The following is a 23,353-nucleotide window of genomic DNA, read 5'->3' on the forward strand; positions in this document are numbered from 1 at the left end:
TTGGACCCAATTTAAACTCTCAAATTCTGTGCAGTCAGGTGAGGCTTTATGTGTGAATTTTTATTTATGCTTCTCAACCTGCTCTAGTTTGTACTTCCCTTGGAGGGCAGGGTGGGGCGTGATGGCCGCTCAGCTCTTTATAGTCTCTCCTCTGTTTTAATTTTGAACCCCCTCACCTGCTCCAGCGGCTGGATTTTGTGCAACACCCGCCAGGGGCTGATGTCCTCTGAGTCCAATCCCTAAGGGGGAGAGCAGTGTACTCCACTCTATTGGCGTCCTGGCGGGTTTCCAAATAGAAGATTGACGCCTCTCCTCTAAGCATGGCCACTTGCGGCCGTCACGGGCAGGTTGGCACTTATTTTTTGCTTTTTTCTTCCCTTTCTGGGGTAATTTCACCATCCCCTCACCCCCCGCGGCACCCAATCTGGCCGCCGCAGAAGCTCCGGTACCACCTCACCCCTCCCCGCTAATAAAGCCTGCTGTGTTCTAGGCACAGCGCGCTAACCCGCAGTCATCTTGAGAGTTGTTTTGCCTCCAGGCCAGGCTCAAGTCGGCATTCGCACACTGTTCTTTGCTCTCCTCCCCCGGCCGGGGACCTTGCTCACTCCGGTATAGCCTCTCTCGACCACCAGAACTTGAAGCGCTTCCCACCCTCTGGAGGAGGCTACTCTCCAGTCTCGGCCACCCTGCTGTAGCGGAGATAAGATGTCCGCCCCGTCTGCTTCCTCAGGTCTCACTCACCCCCTGAGCACTGTATCTTGCTCGGATCATGCCGAGCGTTTCCTCCGTGGCAACCCGTCTGATGGATGATTCCTGTCGGGCGGGGGGAAAGTCAGCCCAATGCCGTGATCGAATCCCAGCAATTTAGGGATGAGAATTAGGAGCGTGGCCTCTATCGCCCAGGTTGTACTTTTTTTATCTTTAATTTTGTGGGGTTAAATAATGTTCCATTTTTCCAAATTTAATCTCTAAATTATCCTCATTTCCAGTACTTCTCGGTTTTAATAATTTAATTTTCTTTCAGCCAAATTTAAGATAATATTAATCTGGATTGGGGATTTGATTGGAGGAGCTTCAGATATATACAGCCATCGCTGTCCAAGCCACGCCCCCGGTAATCTTCTCTTTAAGATTTATTTTTTTAGTCTGTTTCTTGTGGGTTCATCATGGAAACTCATGGGTCCAAGACTAGGGTGGCAATAAAACCATTAAGGAAAGCCATGCTTACATTAAAATTACACTTAAGAGTTTACAGATACAACAGCAGGTAATATTCTATACAGGGCTGTCAACAGGGGGCCGGGCGGCTGTGGGGGGGGCCTGGTAAACTTGTGCTAGAAGTTGGGCCCAGTCTGGCTGCCAGGCCTCTGGTTGCGACTGCTGGCCCCAGGCATTCCCCAGCTGCTGGAGGCCCCTCTTTTCCAGGCTGGGCCCCTCTCCCACCAGGGTGCTGAGCACGACTTCCCCAGCTTCCGGCACGCATCAGCGGAAGAGAGACCTGGTCTTGCAGAAAGGGAGGCCCGGCATGGAATTGATGTCTGGCAGCAGCTGGGGAAATACGCTGCACCAGAGGCCTCAGACCGCCTCAAAGGTAGGTTGTGTGTGTGTGTGTGTGTGTGTGTATTTGGGTGGGGGAGTTTTGTATTTTGGGTGGGGGGTATTGTATTTTGGGGAGGGGGTATTGTATTTTGGGGAGGAGGTATTATATTTTGGGGGAGGGGGTATTGTATTGTGTTTGGTTTTTGTCTGCAGGTGGGATTGAGGGAGAGGTGGGTAATTAAGTGATAGCAGAGAGGGGGAGAGTGTGACGGGGGGGGGGGGAAACGCTAGTCCTGGGCCCTGGAAAATCTGTCTGAGGCCCTGATTCGATCTGCTGGAGCCAAGAAGTAATACATTCCCTTAAACAGCAGATCCAAAGGTGTCAGAGGGGACACTCTATTCAGTATCATTACAGATTAATATTATGTAAGATAATTAATGTCTATTGACCCATAATAATGGTAGGTATAAATCTGTAAGTGACAAAAGTACTTGTTTGTAATCATATAAAATGTGAGAAGATACCTGCCTTGCAAATATTAAATAATTATGTAGCCAGGACTGATTTTCTGGCTACCAGTCTGCCCACACTGGCAGTAAGCCCTGGTAAGAGCAGGCCTGCCAGTAGTAATCTTGAGTTTTCCCCACTCCCTGCAGTAACCTTGAGTGACATGGGGAGGAGGTGGAACCATGTCTGAGTATAACCAATCCTGGATCAGAACTGGTGCCCTCCTCCTGGCTGTACTTAAGGGTGATTGTCGCCCAAATTTAGTAGTTCCTCTCCCTCTCACTTGAGAGAGGCAGGTCACACATCAGAGTGCTTGAGCATTGGGCCTTCTCTGTGCCTCTTGCCCTTGGTGGAGAGTTAGTGTTGACTTTACCTCTGCCTCTACTAGAAGGGTAGGGAAGAGCTAGGACAGCTTTGGGGGCCCTTGACCCGTAGTGGTTGTCCAGGGACCATCCTACAGCTGGGTAGCCAACTCAGAGACTGTAATTGGGCAGTCCATTGCCGTGTTGTGAGTGCTGACCCAAGTAAAGCGTTCCTGTTTATATACCTCCTGCCTGGTATGTGATCTTACCAGGAGAGGAAGTATTTCTACTATAGGAGATCGCCTCCATAAATCTAGATCCTATGGCAGATTGAGGTGCTGCACTGCTGTAGAACCACGTGGGGTATGTACCCAGAAACCTGTCTTGTGTCCCCACATTCATCGGCGGATGACTCAGCCCTCCTGCTTATCAACAGGTAGCATGCACCACACACGAGGTATTGGTCAAATCTCCCACTGGGCGGGGGGAAACACTGTTACAATTAGTTTCCCAATCAAGGATACCGGTTAGACTATCACCGGGAGTGATATGTGTTCATCGGGTAACTAGGAGCGCAAGGATGCGGGTATCATTAATCTGGTGGTTAAAGGAGAGAGGTATTTTATAATCTCAGATTGTATGGAAACTAAACAATTCACCTTTATCAGAGAAGCTTGATGTAAAAGTGTCACAGAAAAGAGAGAATGATAAATGGGAGCTATAGGTAAGACACATTCACAAAGTCCGCTCTTAGCATCTGTTCTTTGTCTTAGTTGAAAGGTTTGGGCATTAAAGTGGAGCATTGGAATCCATAAGGAGATTCACCTGGAGGTGTGTACGTGTACTTGATACACGTGGATTTCATATTCTCTACTTCATGGCCTCTTGCAAAATCTAACATTATTCGCTGGTAACGCATTAGGTTTTCTGTTTTATTCCTTTTTATTTTATAAACTTTCTGAATCTATTTACTGTATGTTTTTTTAATCCTTGTTTCTATAATAAGCACTGTACGACTTTTGTAATATTAAATCTAAAATGTAATAAATAATCTTTTGAGCTCTAATTTAACCTTTAGAAGAGATTGGCTGCATTTTCACAGTTTGATAAATTGGGTTATTGTTCTAATTACACACACTGTATAACACTAATACCTCACTTCACTGCGAAATGCTCAAAGAACTAGATTGGTCATCACTTGAGCCTAGGCGCAAAGTTCATCTTTCCTGTCTTTCCTTCAAATACTTTCTGGGCAAGCTACCCGTCTATCTGAACAAGCTCCTCACCCCTACCACATGCAGCACTTATCATCTGAGATCTGACTCCAAAAGACTGTTCATGGTCTCAAGTTCAACAAAGTATCCGGCCGCTCCTCCTTCCCTTACCATGCACCGTAAAATGGAACAATCTACCAGAGACTCTCACAGCCACCACATACAGTATACAGTCTAATTTCTTTCAAAACTAAAACTGTCTCACATTTTAATCTGGTCTGTAACTGTTACATACGCCTATAATATACATTATCTTTAACTGTGCATGCAATGTCTTGTATATAATGTATACTCTGTTCACTTATGTAACTGTATTTGTAGCCATGTATTATTTGTCATAACTCTATGCCCAAGACATACTTGAAAACGAGAGGTAACTCTCAATGTATTACTTCCTGGTAAAACATTTTATAAATAAATAATATTATATATGTTCCTACAGAACTATACGGGGGACCAAGAACTCTTGAGGAACAAGCCCTGAAATTAATACTGGAGATGGCAGCTTAATTGGGGTGTAGTGTGGCAGTTTTTGGGTTTGAGTGGTCATTTTTAATGAACTACAAGGAGGTGAATGGGAATAACTAGAGATCTGTTTTTTTTTGTTAACTCCTTTCCCCACATACACATGTGCACACACACACACACACACGTGCACATGGGTAAGCGTGTATGTGACAGTGTTAGCGCAGAAATAAGTTCAGCTCTATATCAACTGAAAATGTATTTGATGCAGCACAGATGTTTCATTATTTAGGTTAACAAAATGAATTATTTTCGCAGCATGGCTAATATAAATAATATTAACTAAAATGAATATACTGTATACCAATACTAGCGATAAAAATAATAAAACATAATTCTGTTTTAATTTAAATTGTATCAATCAGGTATTGAAAGGGAGGGGTGCATCAAAATAATTTCACACAACAAATGATGCATCATGTATGAAGTGTTCATACATATGAATTTTCCATGGCAATGCCATTCTGCTTTTGAGAAAGGCCAAGTGTGGCCGAAACGTCAAGTCATTTTGTTGGCAATAAATTAGTATTGAAAATTCTGTGGAGCCCTGTTCTTTATACCTTTCATTGTAAGCTGGATCATCGCAGAGAATCCTGAACCAGGAGCACCAGTAGTTGCATCCTTTATGTTTTTCTATGTGGTGTGCAGCAGTTTCCCTGTATCAGTGTTCATAAATATCACACACTTTCTTTTAAGGATTTGTATTACTTGTTAGCACTGACATTTTTTACGCAGTACACATTTAAGAATCTGTTAGTACAAATGTGCCAACTTTTTTTTTTTTTTTCCAACTTAAATTTTTTATTTTGTTCAGTACATAATATACATACAGTAGATAATCTCTCAGCCGCGTACCGTGACAGTTTACTGCATGTGACAATTCTTCTGTAAATTGGTGGACGTCTTTGGACAAACTGGGAAGACCGACAGACATACTGGGGGGGGGGATCTCCGGTTAGGACCCGGGGAGGGGGGGGGGGGGGGACGACAGACAAGGGGGATGGAAAAGGGGAAGCGAGAAAGGGGAGGGGGGGGGAGTATGGGGGTTAGGGGGATCTCCTTCCGTGGGTCCGCTTCTGCCTCCCCCATACTGGTTCTCTGCGTCTGAGGACTTTCTGCGTACCCCGTAGGACGTCCGGTTCACAACTGATTTGTCTCTCTCATTGTCTTGTGTGTCCCTTCTTGGTCCTACGGGGTGATGGGGTGGGGGGGGGGGGGGTGGGCGTTTCTATTCTAGTGTGTTGTAGGTTCCGTCAATAAGCACTCCCTTAAGGGAGAACGCATTTGTTCCTATTAAAGCCAAATTGAGGACCTCTCCACTCCCCGGATATCTTTCTGGGCTAACCATGGTGCCCATACTTTTTCAAAATTTTCGCCAGTGTCATTGACTAAGCTTGTTAGCATTTCCATCTGGCATACCGTCCAAATTCTATGTCTAATGTTTGAAATTGAAGGGATTATGTTATGTTTCCATCGTGCTGCAGTCTCCCCCCTCATCGCCATAGCAAAGTGAGCTATCAGTTTGTTTTCGCCTTTAGTGAACCCGGTTGCTGGCCTGTTCAGGAGGAACAGCTATGGGTCTAATGGGACGGGTTTACCTGTAATTATGTTCAACCAGTCTTTAATTGAGTCCCAGACTGGGACGATTTTGGGGCAGGACCACAGCATGTGCAACAAGTCTGCCTGCTGTCCACATTGTCTTGGACACAACTTTTTAATTGATTCAATTTGTTGTTCAAAAATTCAAAGCATGAAATAATTTAAATGACATACTGTATCAGTTTGGCTCATAGCTGCAGACATACAATACTGGGAGATTTCCCAGCCTCGCAATGAGAGATGGGCGGAACAGTCCAAATCCGATCCCCATAATGTCCTGGATATATTTGGCCAAATCCATGCCCCACACCAAAAACTACCCACAGATTTGGCATTAAAAAATCCGATTGTTAATAATCCGCCTGATTCCAAACTCTTCGGTTTACATTTTTTTTTAACTAGGTTTGAAGCAGGGATCTCCGGAGCTGAATCCCATTACTTTCAGCTCTGATGACCCCTTGCTTCCCGAAGTACTGTGATGGGGAGCGCAAATATGTGAATAATAGATAGAAAACACAAAATAGTGCAATATGTCTATCTAAAAATAGATTATGTTCTGTGTAACCTATAGATTGTGTTTTCACAATCTATCTGTTCTTTAAAGCATATCCATCAGTGGTAACACATGTCTGGTACATCTACTGTAGGTGTGTGGTAACCTTATGAATAAAAAATAGAGACTCCCCCATAGCGCAGACTGATATCAATTTTATCAGCAGGTATATAAAAAAAATGTTCACACGGTGTCAGAATATATCAGGCACACAAGTAGGGATCACAGTTGGAGTCAGCGCTGTTCCATGACCCTCAGCGTTACCCCCCCGCTTGTGTCCCCATCTCTCTGCGTCACTCCACTCAATCTCACTCATGGTTGGCTGGCCTCCGCACCTCCCAGCTGGAATACCCGGATGCCGATTCAAGGAAGCAACAGCGCTGTGGTTATCAATCCTGCACAGCTGCAGCATTATGGCACTCTACGCGTTCACTAGATTACCCAGTTTCGTCAGGAGTGCTCTCAAGGTGTGCTATCTTGCTTTAAATACTGCTCTATATGCTATGATTGGTTCAGACTTAATTTGTCACAAAATACTCAAAGTGCTATTAGACTGGATACATTTTAACACAATGGGCTCTATGCAGTAAGCGTTGATAAGGGTTTTTTCGCCATTTTATTGCCAAAATTGGGTTTGAGATTCAGTAAGCGCCGATAAGTGCTTGATTTCGGCAGGTTTCGTAGCCGATAATTTTGTTATGGCCAGTCTGCTGCCGATAAGCCTGTTTTCGGCACTTATCGCCACTTTTTTAATTCGGCTGTATTCAAGTAGCAAAATCAGCTTATCGGGGCTGATCGGCACTAAGAAATTGAGATGTTATGGCCAATTTCTCCCGCCAACTAAAGTTGGCAAGTTGGAGGGGAGAACGATCGCTAAGGCTGCCGGAACGGGGACGTATAACATTATAGTACTGTTTACGTTCCATTGCTCACAATACAAATGTGATTAGCATTACAGTGTGGGGGGCATTCACTGCATTGTGTCACACCTGACGAGTATTATTTGATAAACATTGTACTTTTAGATGTTTTCATCATTTGCGTGTCACATTACTCATCATGTGATGATGTGTCAAGGGAAAATCCTATACTCAACTCTTAAAGGAGAACCTCACATCATATCACACATTTTACTGAACTGAGCGACAATTCTTTATATGATGTTACACATGTCACACATCTAACACATACACCGTATATTCATGTTGCTTTACATTACACAATGCTTGTAATGTGTAACGCATCTTTAAACTTTCATGTACATCTTTCTTCTCATGTTTACCTGTACTTTGGGTCCTCCCTTTGTTCATGACGTCACTTATTGGACACTCAATCACATTGCATGTTCACATTGTAACCGCTGCATTACAAGCACTTCAACCTAACTTATACACACATGTACAGTAATTAATCATTGTGACACCTTTCAAACTGATTCTATAGCAACTATCCTCATTACATTTTTGTCTATTTACATGACTGACTGTTGCGTTCAGAAGTGTTACATGCATTGCACATTACACTAATAATTTTCAAACAATCTTTGTACAAAGCTTCACGTTACATCATTGGCAAATATCATGATTGCCTGCTGAATACACAGAACAAATAATTCTTTGTTCAAATGGACACAGCTTGTGAGCAAAGTACTTTAATATGTTAATGTAGCACCTTGCTTTTTACTATGTCACCTGACATCATCACATACCTATTTAAAGGACGCCCATTACCTGCTCATTCACAGCTACTCATTTCAAAATGTTGCGATTGTTTAGGAGACGGAGGAACATTCTTTTTTATGACATGCTTGCTGATGAAGAGAATGACATAGGGCAAGGGAGGGACAGAGACAGGGACAGTGACAGGGACAGGCACGCAGATACGACAGGGACAGGGAGAGGGACAGGCCGAGGGACAGGAGATCAGAGGAGAAGACAGAGGAGACAAGTTGTGCCTCGTCCGCGTGTGTACAGGGAGAGAACCCTGTTAGATGGGATGAGTGAGGAGGAGATAGTCAGTCGCTATTGTTTGAGTTCAGCAGCAATCTTATCTCTTTATGAGGAGATAAGGGGAGATTTAGATTTTGTGACAGCCAGAGGTCGTGCAGTCCCTGGGCTTGTTAAAATGCTGTGCTCATTACATTATCTTGCTTATTATAATGGAGGATGAATGATTCATAGCGTAGTGAAGCAATTGTTCACAGCATCATAGTCAATGAATCATTATATAGCTCACTCCAAATGAACATGTCACATATAAAGCAGGAGGTATGTACACTGAGTATTAGTAAAATGACCAATTTAAATCTACATAGATAGAGCCAGAAGACTACAAAGCACTACATAAAAGCAGCTCCAAGTAGGAGACTGACAACATTGCGCGTCCAACGCGCGTTTCCCTCCAGCAAAGGAGCTTCCTCAGGGACAAATTGGCCAGTGACTGATCACGGGCAGGGCTTGTGGCCAGTGACTGTTCATGGGCAGGGCTTGTGGCCAGTGACTGTTCATGGGCAGGGCTTGTGGGCAGTGACTGATCACGGGCAGGGCTTGTGGCCAGTGACTGTTCATGGGCAGGGCTTGTGGCCAGTGACTGTTCACGGGCAGGGCTTGTGGGCAGTGACTGATCACGGAAAGGGCTTGTGCCCACTGACACATGTGAGCAAGTTGGTACACAGTGCACAACTGATGGTTGGTCCGTTTCATGTTTGGGTTTTTTGTTTGTGTCCAAAAACTGGTCAGTAGTAACTGCTTGTGCTTTTTTGTTTTTGCCGCCTCCTTTGTAGGTGTCAGCTCCAGAATTTCTACAGATGGCAGCGGTAGGATGTTGTCAGGAACATGCACAGAACTTTCTGCTACTTTACCGGTAACATCCCGACCTGGGGAATGCATGGGGTGAAAAATGACCACCATGTAAAGATCCTTCCTGTGATGTGTTAAAGTTGAAATTTGGTACTGTTGTCATTCTCAAGTAATTAGCTTGGGTTTGCTGAACAACTAATGCTTCTAATGACGTGTTTATTTTTTGCAATTGTTTAGGCACTTCAATGAAGACTCTGTGGAGATGTGACAATTGTGATATCGTTTCTTCCTGCAGTGATATCATCCTTTCGTGTACTCTCATCAGATCAGAATGGCGACGATTTTCAGCTTCAACAATTTTTCCCTCAGAAGCTACTATTGCATCGTATGTGTTACTTGATGGACGATTTGGCTGTGTAACTGTTTCAATGGGAACCTCTTCATGGTCACTTGATTGCATTTCTGTGTCTATGGCGGCATCATCATCATCATCATCTTCATCATCATGTTCTAAAAATAAATGTACACATTATGAAATGGCATGTTAATCTCTGCTGTTTTACTATGTAATTATACTGTGTCATAAGTAACACCTAACATGTTTCCATACGTTTTATAACGTCACATTAAAAACTACCTTGACTTACGAATAATGTTTGGACTCAGTATGAAAGAAGAATGAATGAAAAGTTGCTCTAAACTTACAACTCCTACATGATACTTAACATCACAAACACAATACATGTTGTCTTAAACTTCATTTTCACTGACACAACGTAATCCTATTTAAAGAACATGTGCAAAACAAATCATGAACATGACAACATAACATATAGAAGTGCACATATTATATGGGCACCACCTCATACACTCACCTTCTAGGTGTGTTGAGCTGCATGAACCAGGTGAAGACACTTGTTCCGTCTCAGGTGACACATGTCCTCCAGGGGCAACTATATATAACAATAACATCAGTTGTACATTTACATGTGTAAATATTGAACAAACAGTTATTGTATGTTCTGTATTTATGAGTAACTAACAGCATAAGTTCCTTAACCGAAAATGTGTGTGTGAAAGTGAACATAAATAGTTGTAATAACAATGTACATGCCTGTGTACTTAGAACTTTTGAGTTCCCTAACATACAACATACTATGTTTCTGCAGTAATGCGTTAGGATATATTGATTAAATTTGTACATACAAAACATATGTTGTGTAGTCATATCAGTATCATAATGTACATAACTATCATGAGATGAACATTCACAATGGTTATCATGAAGGTGGTCATATTGCAAAAAGATTTGTTTTTGGTAGAGGATATGTGTGGTAGATTAATAGAAGCTGTGGCACACCTGAATGTGGCTGTCACTCAACAACACAACACATGCAGTGTGTGATAATGTGTTGTTGATATCAGTTGAACTATAGATATGAGTGAACGAATGTGTGACGTACGGTTTGATAACTAATGACTTGTTGGGGGATTTAGTACCTAGAGTTAAGCTTTCAAATGAGTGTGATTACCTTCAGTTTTGCTAGTCAGGTTGTAAGAACGGTATTCCCTTCCCCAAAAACCCTAATCAGGCAGACCTTTCAATTACTTCAAACAGGTGAAAATGGTGTGAACTAAGTTGACCGTAAGATGACCCTGTAATTTGGGTGTGTGCTGAACCCCACCCCCTCTGTTGACGTGTATGCTGTGATGACATATTCATTGCAGCTGCTTTAACACAATGGTAGAGGAGCTAAATAGTCGTCTGCAGTGTGCAAGTTATGAACACAATGACATAACATATGCTACGTGTGCCTCATTATGCTGTCTGTATATGACATCAAGCAAAAATTGACCTTTTCCTAAACAACTATACATTTGTTAGTGCAAGTTATGTTTGTAGGCCGTTGCATGCAATATATTCGATGCATGATTAGAATAGGCAGTAATGTCGTGTTTGTAGGAGTAAAATAAATAATATACACATTTATATTATACATATTTATGTTCTGTACCAGTAGCTAGTAATAATTTCTCATTAGCATGTGTTACACATGTGTGCTACCTGTTGTTCCCCATCTTCGCCCACCATCAATTGCTTCCACTGCAGCAATGCTTTTTGGGAATTCACATTTAAATGACCACGCAATGGCACGTGGTATATTAGTTACTGCTTTTAGTAGGACTACAACATATATGTCTATTTTGAGATATATATATATATAGAGAGAGAGAAACAGACATACATATATAGATGTAGGTATGCTTATATTGTGAAGACAGTATAAAAAGCAGCGGAAATATGTTAAATAACTGTAAGAAACGACACGCCTAGTACAGTAAGATTTCTCACCTGGTGGAAATTGTGAGGGATAAATTCCGATGTCCCGGTCACCGGCCAAACCCTCCACGACGACGGGAAGTAATTTTCCCCGAAGCAGCTCCTCCAATGGAGTTAAGATCAGACGTTGTGGTGGCGGGCCACCTCCAGTGCCAGAAGCATGCACGCGTTGGTCTTGTATTTTCTTTTTCAATTTTGACCTAATATCGTCAAATCTTTTGCGACAATTCAGCTTGTCCCTGACACGATTCCCACACGCATTGACACCAATTATTATTGTGTCCCACATTTCATTTTTGCTTGAAGAACTTGTCCGCGCTTGAAATACAAACAAAATATATGACGTTAAATCATAATAATAGAAGCACCAGTTTCCTACACTGCTACCTGTTCCAAGAGATAGCAAACATGCTGTTTTAGGTGTAATATGTGAAGCACATGAGCATTACTACTAAACCTAGACATGTAAGCAAGCTTGCATTAATATTGTATGCAGTTATCGCAAATTGAACGCCTGTGTTTAGTTGTCCTTGAAACGCATGATAAAAAGCTGTGTTTCCACAATAATTAACATAGACAGATATTCTGTACCCATATTTGCATATTAACAAAACTCACATGACCTAGGATCACATGTATTTGAAGAATAAATGGAAAGGTACACTTACCTACTAAATGTCCATAGAGACTGTCATAGTGCTCCAGAATCCCAGTGACAAGAGCTCTATTTTCCTGGTCATTGAAGCGAGGATTACGTGGCTTCTCCACACGTTTCTTCCGAGCAGGTTTAGGCTCAGAGCTTGCCTGCTGCTGACTGGACTCTCCTTGTTCCAATGGAATAGACTCCAAAAGCTGGCCACCAGCAAGCACGCCACCACCAGACACCCCATCAGCAACTGAGCCACCAGCAGCACTCCCACTCCCACCAACAGCACTCGCACTCCTAGCACCAGCACTCCCACTCCCAGCAATAGCACTCGCACTCCCAGCACTCCCACTCCCAGCAACAGCACTCACACTCCCAGCAACAGCACTCGCACTACCAGCACTCCCACTCCCAGCAACAGCACTCTCACTCCAAGCAACAGCACTCGCACTCCCAGCACCAGCAGTCCCACTCCCAGCAACAGCAGTCCCACTCCCAGCAACAGCACTCACACTCCCAGCAACAGCACTCGCACTCCTAGCAACATCACTCCCCTGAACAGTACGTTCACTCTGATGCGTACTCGCACGATTAGCACTACCACTCACACCAGCATCACTCTTCCCACGCTTTGCAGGCATACTTACAGCACTCACAAAAACCAGAAAACAAATGTACAGCCAATCACACGAAACACTTCTACATAGAAAACAAGACAAATATGTAAACAAAACAACAAAGGACAAAGCTTTCACAATTCACAACAAGTCTCTCAGTCAATATGCAAATATTAAATCGCCCAGCTCTGTGCGTCTCTCTCTCTCTCACTCCCAACAACACAGAGAAAGATTAACAGTACACGTTGCCTTTAAATATGGCGCGCTATCCAATACATGCTGGCTTCGCCTGATTCAGCAAGATTTTTGATTGGCGAACGTAACAGCACCCCGCCACGCACGCCGTTACACCTGTGTGTGATCGGCAAATCATCGTGAGAGTGGGCGGATTTGTTTTCATCTTGATTTTGAAGGGATTCGGCACTTACTGCATACGGAGAGGGAAAATCGCCAATAACATGACTAATCGGTAAGCTTGCCGATTTCACATATTCGTCGCTTACTGCATGAGGCCCAATGTATGTGAATAGATACATCATAAAATACATGATTTTACATAGAATGCAATTCTTCCATATCAATACATATAAAGAGGATCCATTTTTTTATTGCAATGATAGAATATATTAAGAAATACATATAAAATCTAACAAAAAAAATTTGCATATACAAAACTTAGACTGTGATTTGAAATGAAATTAATAAGAGACAAGTATTAGATCAGGGATAAATCAAAAGACACGGTACAATTAACATAGGGAAAGGGGAACGAACAAGGCAGAAGGCGGGGTCAAAAACAGAGATGTGGATTCTCGGATTAACATCATCATAGAAACACACTCAAATCTATGTCTATATTGAATCCAAATGGGATTAATGTACCCAATTGATGAATCCAGAATGTTTCTCTTTTTATCAAGTCCACATCCCTACTTCCTCCCCTCCAGTGTGGTAACACTATTTCAATGCCTTGGTAGATTAACCCCTTAGGTTCTGCATTGTGCACCAAAGCAAAATGTTTGGCTACACTATGCATCATTAGTTTACGTTTTCTATTCCCTATACTGTATGTTCAAAAATCCAAGCACTCCAGAAGATACAGTATACTACGAACTTTGTCCGGCAATTGATATGTTTCTAAATTTTAAAAGACTTCCCCGTCACATTAGACTTAAAATGTATCTTGCTTTTTTGAGCAGAAATTACATGCTTTGCCATTCTTGCAGCTGTAGAAACCTTTAGGTAAATCTAACCGTGGTAGATTAACCCCTTAGGTTCTGCATTTTGCACCAAAGCAAAATGTTTGGCTACACTATGCATCATTAGTTTACGCTTTATACTCCCTATATGTTCGAGAATCCGTGTTCTTAAGAGGCGGATTGTCTTGCCCACATATTGGAGGCCACATGGGCACTCCATACGATATGCTACGAACTTTGTTCTGCAATTAATATGTTTGTTAATTTTAAAAGACTATCCCGTCACATTAGACTTAAAATGATCTTTCTTATTTGAGCCAAAATTATATGCTTTGCAATCCTTGCAGCTGTAGAAACCATTAGATAAATCTAACCATAAAAATGGCTGATTAACTTCAACTTTATTTAGTAGAGCGTTTGGCGCTAATCTATTCTTGATATTTGGTGCCCTTCTGAGCAATACCTTTGGTTTATCAGGGGTGTGATTCCCTAATACAGGATCGTTATTTAGGACAGCGGTGCGCAAACTGGGGGGTGCAAGATTTGCTATGAGGGGTGCGGCAGTTACAGAGGCCCCCGCGCCCTTCCCAAAGGCATTTAAATTAAATGAAAGTAAAAGAGAAAAACAAGCGCAAAACGCAATAGTGAAGTATATCAAACTCTGTTGAGATATTTATAAAAGGGTAATATATCTGCGTTCATCAAATGGTTAGAACTTAAGCATCTCGTGTATCGATACACAAATTACCACACAGCCGTCAGCGGGATAGGCGATGGTGTAGGAGCCCTCTGATGGAAATCTGCAACACTCTCTGTGCGTCAGTTGGCTCTGTCGCTGTACTAAGTCACTGGCATGCAGCTCGTCTCACAACGGCCAGTAGGGAAACCGCGGACCACAGAGATTCCTTCAGGGGGAACAGTCACACTGTGTGTGTGTCCCCACACAGTCTCTCAGTCCACATACAATTTCACCCTGCACCGGTAGAAACCACCGGATCTTCCTCTCCACGCCTAGCAGCCCGTCGAACAGTTGTGCCGTTGCACCCCGCGCACTACGTGTGTGACGTGTAAGTACAGCGACGGAGCCAACTGACGCACAGAGAGTGTTGCAGATTTCCATCAGAGGGCTCCTACACCATCGCCTATCCCGCCGACGGCTGTGTGGTAATTTGTGTATTGATACACGAGATGCTTAAGTTCTAACCATTTGATGAACGCAGATATATTACCCTTTTATAAATATCTCAACAGAGTTTGATATACACTGGCGACACACTTTATTCGAGCTCGGCTAGTCCCACGAATTCGGGTATACCCGGGTGTATTGAGGTTTGTGACTGTTTTCTGCCCGAGTGCATTGAGTTATTTTCCAAGCCGGGATTGAAGCATTTTATTCCAGCTGGGTGCAATACTGCACAGTATATATATATATACTGCATTACAATTCATGAATTTATGCCATCTGGTAGACACGCGAAGCATTGCAGCCTATTAAATCCTAATCATTATCATTTAACAGATCAGCCGCCCATCAGCCAGGCATGAACCCAGGCTGGGAAGGCAAATGCAACGGGGCTTGTCAGAGGTGAGGAGCGGCGCATTCCAGGTATCTGCCAGGTACATACCGGGTATTTGCTCGGATAAAGTGTGTCGGTGCAGTACTACACTATTGCGTTTTGCGCTTGTTTTTCTCTTTTACTTTCAGCTCTTGGGAGTGTTTGAGCTACTCCATTCATCTAGCAGCATACGCCACTAACCAACAGATTTGTATGGTCATGTTAATTAATCACTTTCACAGTAGGGTTGTGCTTGATTGTATTATTATTCACGATTAATTAAGGAGGGTCAAGTTAAATAACTTAATCACTATAAATATTTATAAGACACCGTCTATTATCACAATTGGGGTATTTTTGGTTGCGCACTTTATTTTTTATTTAAATTAAATGCAGGGGGAGACATGAGGCCTTTGTAACGTCCCTTACCTGCTGCTAGCTGGATCTTCGGCAATACATCGCCATGGCATCGCGGCGTCAAATGACACCGCAAGGTCATGTGATGTGTCGCCATGACAACGCGTGTCAAATGACGCTGTGGGGTCATGTGATGTGATGACCCATGACCTGCGACACCATTTGAAAATGGGTTCTAAGCCAAGGGGGATGCGAACGCTGGGACTCCAGGGCAGGGGGGGGGCACTCCAAAAACTTTGCGCACCCCTGCTTTAGGACATCCCAATGTCTACGAAGAATATTTTTAATTTTGTTGGCCTCTCCATTAAATTGGGTTATAAAGGGAACCTCAAATTTATTATAACTAGTATCTTGTTTTTTTGTAAAACTAATAATAGAAGATCTTTGTAAATGTAACGTTTTATTCTGAGCAGTGGAAATATTTGATTCATCAAAAAATATTTTTTTTGTTAATATTTCTGATTGTTGGATAAACACATGATCGTCTGTGCAATTCCTTCTGAGCCATCTATACTGTATCTGGGGATGGGCGGGACTCAACGCGAACCTGGTCACATGGCGAAGGTACATAGATGATATTATCTTTATATGGAAAGGCACAAAGGAGAATTTGGATGGTTTCCTAGTGTACCTAAATAACAATTCAGTTAACCCTAAATTTACGTTTATGATTAGTGAATCTGAAATACATTTTCTAGATTTAACTATATACTTTGAGAATGATGTAATTAAAACAAAGACCTACTTTAAAGAAGTGGACAGTAATAATTTCATCCTAAAGTCCAGTTGTCATCATGAGAAATGGATGCAAAATATTCCTTATGGGCAGTATAGAAGGCTCAGAAGGAATTGCACAGATGATCATGTGTTTATCCAACAATCGGACATATTAACGAAAAATAAAATTGGAAAGAAATTATGATGAATCAAATATTTCCACTGCTCTGAATAAAACGTTACATTTACAAAGATGTTCTATTATTAGTTCTACAAAAAACAAGAAACTAGTAATAATAAATGTGAGGTTCCCTTTATAACCCAATTTAATGGAGAGGCCAACAAAATTAAAAAAAAATATTCGTGGTAGACACTGGCATGTCCTAAAGAACAATCCTGTATTAGGGAATCACATCCCTGATAAACAACAGGTATTGTTCAGAAGGGCACCAAATATCAAGAATATATTGACATGGTTAGATTTAACTAAAGGTTTCTATAGCTGCAAGAATTGCAAAGCATGTAATTTCGGCTCAAAAAAGAAAGATCATTTTAAGTCTATTTTGCCGGGAAAGTCTTTTAAAATTAACAAACATATCAATTGCCTGACAAAATTTGTAGCATTTCGTATGGAGTGCCCATGTGGCCTCCAATATGTGGGTAAGACAATCCGCCCCTTAAGAACAAGGATTCTCAAACATATAGGGAATATAAAATGTAAACTAATGATGCATAGTGTAGCCAAACATTTTGCTTTGGTGCACACAGAACCTAAGGGGTTAATCTACCAGGACGTTGAAATAGTGTTACCACTCTGGAGGGGAGGAAGTAGGGATGTGGACTTGATAAAAAGAGAAACATTCTGGATTCATCAATTGGGCACATTAATCCTATTTGGATTAAATATAGACATAGATTTGAGTGTGTTTCTATGATGTTAATCCGAGAATCCACATCTCTGTTTTTGACCCCGCCTTCTGCCTTGTTCGTTCCCCTTTCCCTATGTTAATTGTACCGTGTCTTTTGATTTATCCCTGATCTAATACTTGTCTCTTATTAATTTCAGTTCAAATCCAGTCTTAGTTTTGTACATGCACATTTAATTTTTTTTTTTTTTAGGTATCTAGATTTTATATGTACTGTATTTCTTAATATATTCCATCATTTCAATAAAAAAAAAGATCCTCTTTATTGGTATTGATATTGAGGAATTGCATTCTATGTAAAATCATGTATTTTATGATGTATCTATTCACACACATTGTGTTAATATGTATCCAGTCTAATAGCACATTGAGTATTTTGTTACAAATTAAGTCTGAACCAATCATAGCATATAGAGCAGTATTTGAAGCAAGATAGCACACCTTGAGAGCACTCCTGACAAAACTGTGTATTCCAGTGAAACGCGTAGAGTGCCATAATGCTGCAGCTGTGCAGGATTGATAACCACAGAGCTGTTGCTTCCTTGAATCGGCATCCGGGTATTCCAGCCAGGAGGTGCGGAGGCCAGCCAACCATGAGTGAGATCGAGTGGAGAGACACAGAGAGAGCTGTGGACACGAGCGGGGGGGTAACTCTGAGGGTCATGGAACAGCGATGATTCCAACTGTGATCACTACTTGTGTGCCTGGTATATTCTGACACCATGTGAGTGTGAAATGTTTTGAAATACCTGCTGATAAATTTGATATCAGTCTGCGCTATGGGGGAGTCTCTATTTTGTATTCATAAGGTTACCACACACCTAGATGTACCAGACATGCTGTTACCACTGATGGATATGCTTTAATGAACAGATAGATTGTGAGTACGCAATCTATAGGTTACACAGAACATAATCTATTTTTGGATAGACATATTGCACTATTTTGTGTTTTTATCTTTTATTCACATATTTGCGCTCCCCGCCACCTGGACTACAACACTGTTGAGGCTTAAAGAAGCAATCCTGTAAAGGGTTTGAGCAGCACTTTATAAAGTATTCCTTATTTTTTATTTTTCATACCACTGGTTTTGCACTTTATTGGTATTTCACCTTTAAATAAGTTGATGCCATAGAACATCTCTTACACTTGTATATATGAATTGTACTTCTTTGTACCAAACGCCAGTTTAATAACACTTTTTTTTGAACATTTTCCCCCCCGAGATACTTACCTCTGTAGGGTGTGCCAGTATTGCTCTTCAGTTTCAATATCCTGGTCACCTGCGCTAATAGTTAACCATGATGGGACATTTAAACTGCAGAGAAATACCGGCAGCACACATTGTACGGAGGTGTGTATCTCAGGAAGCAGGGGATCCCCGAGCTGAAATTAATGTGGTTCAGCTCTGGGCTCCCCTGCTTCAAACCTATTAAAAAATAGATATTTTATCACCTACATTAGCCCTGTCTTTCATACAGTATGTATTTCACACAGTGTGTCCAACCATTTCAGAACACACCATAACATGTCCCCTGAGGGGTTAACATGTATCGGCATAGACTGCCCAAAGGTAGGGGTCAGAGGGGGTGATAGATTGCAGAGGGTATCCCAACAGGAATCCTTCTGGATCTACACTCTGCGTACGCTCCAACCCAAAGGGTTAAATATTGATTTTGATTTAGCTTCCTTCTTATGAACTTTTGACTCAAAAACATTTTTTGCTCCCATCCAGTTTATTTTAAAGTTTTTTCATGTTTTTAGTCCATCATCATTGCTCTTTTACATTATTTATTTTAATATATGTATAGTGCTTTATTCACATGCTTCCTTAAACCCCGCTGGTACCATTTACCAGTTAATAGGAATGTTAATTGCCATCCATTAGTCATATGAGATCCCTTTTCATATAAGGGGTTAATCTGACGGCTATAAAAGTGACAAGGGATTGATGAGGCTCCACAATCCCCTGACGAAGTGACGTTCCCCGTCACGAAACGCGTAGGGAGGAGCCTAAGGAGCAGTGTCCCAGTCATCCCAGACGCGAGTCTTACGGAAGATAGTGACGTCACACTAGAGCGCCGGATACACGCGAGGTACACGCGGTACCGGAGCGGACTACCAGTGACTCAGGCGGCTGTGTGTGTGTGCTGGGCCGAGCACCTTTTTATTGTATTTTAACTCACCTTCTTTTGTGAGTATTTCATCGTGGTTTTGGGCAAGTGCCATTAAAGATTTATTGTGCTGCGCAATCCTCTGTCCTTCTTCTTTTTGTTCCCTAAACGGAGTAAGAGGTACAGGATTCCTGAAGACAGGGGCTGCAGAAGGATCCCTTCTATACCCACGGAGGCCAGGAACACCACGAGGGGTTCGTGTGACATCAAGAGGCTTCCAGGGAAGGAAGGTTTAAAGAACAGATTCTCTCCCCTGCACGTGATCTAACCACTTCTAGTAAGTAGGCAATTCAGATATACATCACTATTTGGAAATAATATTGTTTGTCTCAATATACTGCGCAATGTTTGTTCTCTGCTTGATATCTTTAATATGCAGGATCAAGTACAACATATGAGAAGAACCATCTGTTTTGATGAACTGTGAACTGAGTCTGTGCCCAACCGGACTTTTAAGGTTGTAACCATTGAACTATCATTTCATCACTTGGCACCATTTGGGACTATATACACAATATTTTTTCATTTTTTCATTTTTTATTGTTTTTTCACATATATTAGCGCCGGGTTATGTCATCTATTTTTGTGTATATGTATATAATAGCCAACATATTGAGCATTATATGCATAGCAAGATAAGCTAAAGCAACCAGAAACAGAAGCTAAAATAGTAATTAAAATAAAGTACAGTACATATTAACTCCATAGTTGCCCATAGGTCAATTAGTCACGGGTTTCCATACTAGCTGGCCAAAATAGACTACAAAAGGGTTTAATATAAACTTAAAACTACACTACCTACCCCCTTGCTTCCTCCTCTTGCAGCATCCTGACATCACCTGGTGACACGTTTCCATGATAACGGGACGCCACGGGACATCATATTGTCACAGCAATACATCTCCTTGTGAATGACGCTGCGATGCTGCAGAAGGAGGAGGGCGACACTGCAGGAGGAGGCAAGAGACCTTTACAGAGGCCCCATGCTATCCCCTGGCCATCAGTTTCATTGTTGTGGGGAAGTGAGCGGTGGGTAACCGCAGCACTATCCTCTCTGAAATTTCCCACCCAACCCCACCTGAAATTTGCTGCTCAAGGCTTAGTAGGCCTATGCTTAAATACGGACCTGCCTACCCCCCTTGGATATCTTAGTGGGTAGTAAAGCATTGCATATGGCTAAGGTAACCAAGGGGTTAAACCCTCTAGAGACAACCCCAGTAAGGCCTAACCACCCTCGCCGGGGCAACTACACCCATCAACCACCCCAAACAAAACAACCCCCCACTGTAATAAGCAAAAGCCCTATTAGCCAAATGTTGCTAATAGGGATATATCCCATAGAAAATCGTTTAAAAAAAAAAACATTTAACACAATATAAATTACATTAATTTAAGAACATACTGTAATCAAACTCTAGCCATTTTATCAATTGATTGTAACTGTGGCTGCCTAAACCCTCAATGGAGGGCTAGATAGCAACATTCTGAATCAATGAACAATCTAAATAAATAAATAAAAGGTAATACTTACCGCTACCGGAATGAAGGCCATCCTCCTTATTCTCACGGCACCATCAGATAATTGCAATGCCCAACCATGAAAAAAAAAAACAATCATAGGCCAATGACTAATTACATTTGAAATCCAAATAAACATGAAAAATTAATCCCTGCCTGATGGCACAAAAATAAACAAAAAAATATCAAGAAGGAACCATAAATCCAAGCCGGTGGCAATGGATCCTCCATTGATTGAAGAGCCATCAGATACAAGCACACCCTACGGAGGTGTGCATCTCGGGAAGCAGGGGGTCCCCCGAGCTGAAATTAATGGGTTTCAGCTCCAGCGACTCCCTGCTTCAACCCTATTGGGGGAGGAGGGGGGGGGGAGGGATGTTTTAAGCCACCATTACGGATCATCCTTTTTGGGGCTGATCCATAATGGCAGATTTTATGGATTTTTACGATAATGGCGGATTTAACGGATCGTCCGTTTTGGGAAACCCCCAAGCCAAAAGAACCAGCAGATCCAGGAAAGATCTAAATCCGCCCAAATATATCGCTCATCTCTACTTATAATGTATTAGCTCTATCCTGAAAGTATCAACATTCATAAAAGCAGTAGGTGGTAATAAATGATTATTGTCTCTTGTGATTCTCTGTTACTACAGTATGCACATTAATCACTTGTACATTCGTGGTTGCAACATTGCTACAATATAAAGTTTCTATTTTTCACTGACTCACCATCAGGATGAATTATTCTACAAACTGCTATGTTTATCTGCCACTGAAACAATTAATAATCTAGAAATTAAAACCGCTCCCTTTCCTACTCTGCACATTTTTTTCCCTGGTGCATTTTTGTGGTTAGAATTGTTAAAAATGTTGGCATGCACCTCAAAAACACACTGAATTCTTCATTCATCTTTCTTTTTATATCTAAACATGTCTTTTAACAGTTGCACTTATGTCATAGCTTGCTGTCATTGCTAGAAAAATGTTTACCTACTGAAATTTAAAATTATCTATATATTGTACGAACTCTCCTCAAATCTGAGATGACTAAAAAAATTACTGACAGTTTGGCCATAGCAGAGGTTTGCTCAAAATTACTGTACATACAGAAAGTATTAAAGCAGACCACTCCTTCTATTTTCTTGTTGTCATATAAGACATATCTGGCAATTTAACCACAAGTTGGAAGATTAAATGCTATTTGTCATGACAAACACAGATGTGTAGTAACTTTTTCACCCCAGTATTATGCTTGTATGAACATGCTTGGCCTCTGCAAAGTCTTCTGAGTTTTTGTACTACTTCTAAATTAGCAATTTGGTAGCTCTTTCCTTTTTTACTAAACAATAAGAAGATAATTACCGGGATTTCATGTCCTAAATGTATGGCAAATATGAATGGTCACACTATCAATATAGTTGCTAGTTGATTTTTGTGTTGGGGAATTGGGGGGGGTAGTGATTTTGGCAATGGAATGTAAATATGATTATTTGGGGTTTTTATTGGTTATCTGTAGATGTAATAAATACAGTACAAGTTAGTTTAAAACAATAATTTCTCTGCAGTTACAAACTCTTTACAATAATTTATATAATCATTTTACTGATTACATTTTTTTAACCTTTTAATTGTCCGTGCAAAATAGCAAAACTTAAGATTTTGATCCAGGCCAGGAATTCTACTTCTACTGTATACACAATGCATTGTTGTTTTCACTAGTTCTCTCTTTCTATAGGAAATGGCGAAATGGAGCTTCAATGTTTAATAAAATGCAGACACAGAACTGCTACTTTTTCAGGCCACTTACATTTCTGATTAAACATGATGTGTACACCAAAAACATTGCGAGTCCTTAAAAGAATGGGAAACAATTGAATTACCACAACCAGTTTGTCCACCATTAAATGGGTGGAAAGCAGTGTAACGCACTGTCACGGGAGACCAGGTATTTACATATTTTTATCGGGTCATTCACTGAACAAAACAAGTTAGTAAAACAAATTGTCATTTATTCCATTGAAACAGACATATACTCAGTGGATTACAAAATAAAGAAGAAAACACACTTACTGGGGGTCTGGGCTACAAATCTGGACTTTTCTAGGTGAAATAGAACAGAAAACAAAGTCTTTAGGTTGACCGGA

At 41.4% G+C, this 23,353-nt stretch overlaps 1 protein-coding gene across 1 annotated transcript in view; it reads right to left on the reverse strand.

Moving 5' to 3' along the window:
* Positions 1-767: 767 nt before the first annotated feature.
* The window catches only part of LOC142489456 (uncharacterized), a 36,459-nt gene continuing 13,873 nt past the window's right edge, over positions 768-23,353 (reverse strand). Inside the window, exons 2-5 of the mRNA XM_075590295.1 lie at positions 12,108-12,291; positions 11,452-11,757; positions 9,974-10,051; positions 768-919 (exon numbers count right to left, since the gene is read on the reverse strand). Coding sequence (XP_075446410.1) covers positions 768-919; positions 9,974-10,051; positions 11,452-11,757; positions 12,108-12,291 — 720 coding nt within the window. The remainder of the gene's footprint in view (positions 920-9,973; positions 10,052-11,451; positions 11,758-12,107; positions 12,292-23,353) is intronic.

The sequence above is a fragment of the Ascaphus truei genome, chromosome 1 (assembly GCF_040206685.1).
Source record: "Ascaphus truei isolate aAscTru1 chromosome 1, aAscTru1.hap1, whole genome shotgun sequence".
NCBI classification, from domain to species: domain Eukaryota; kingdom Metazoa; phylum Chordata; class Amphibia; order Anura; family Ascaphidae; genus Ascaphus; species Ascaphus truei.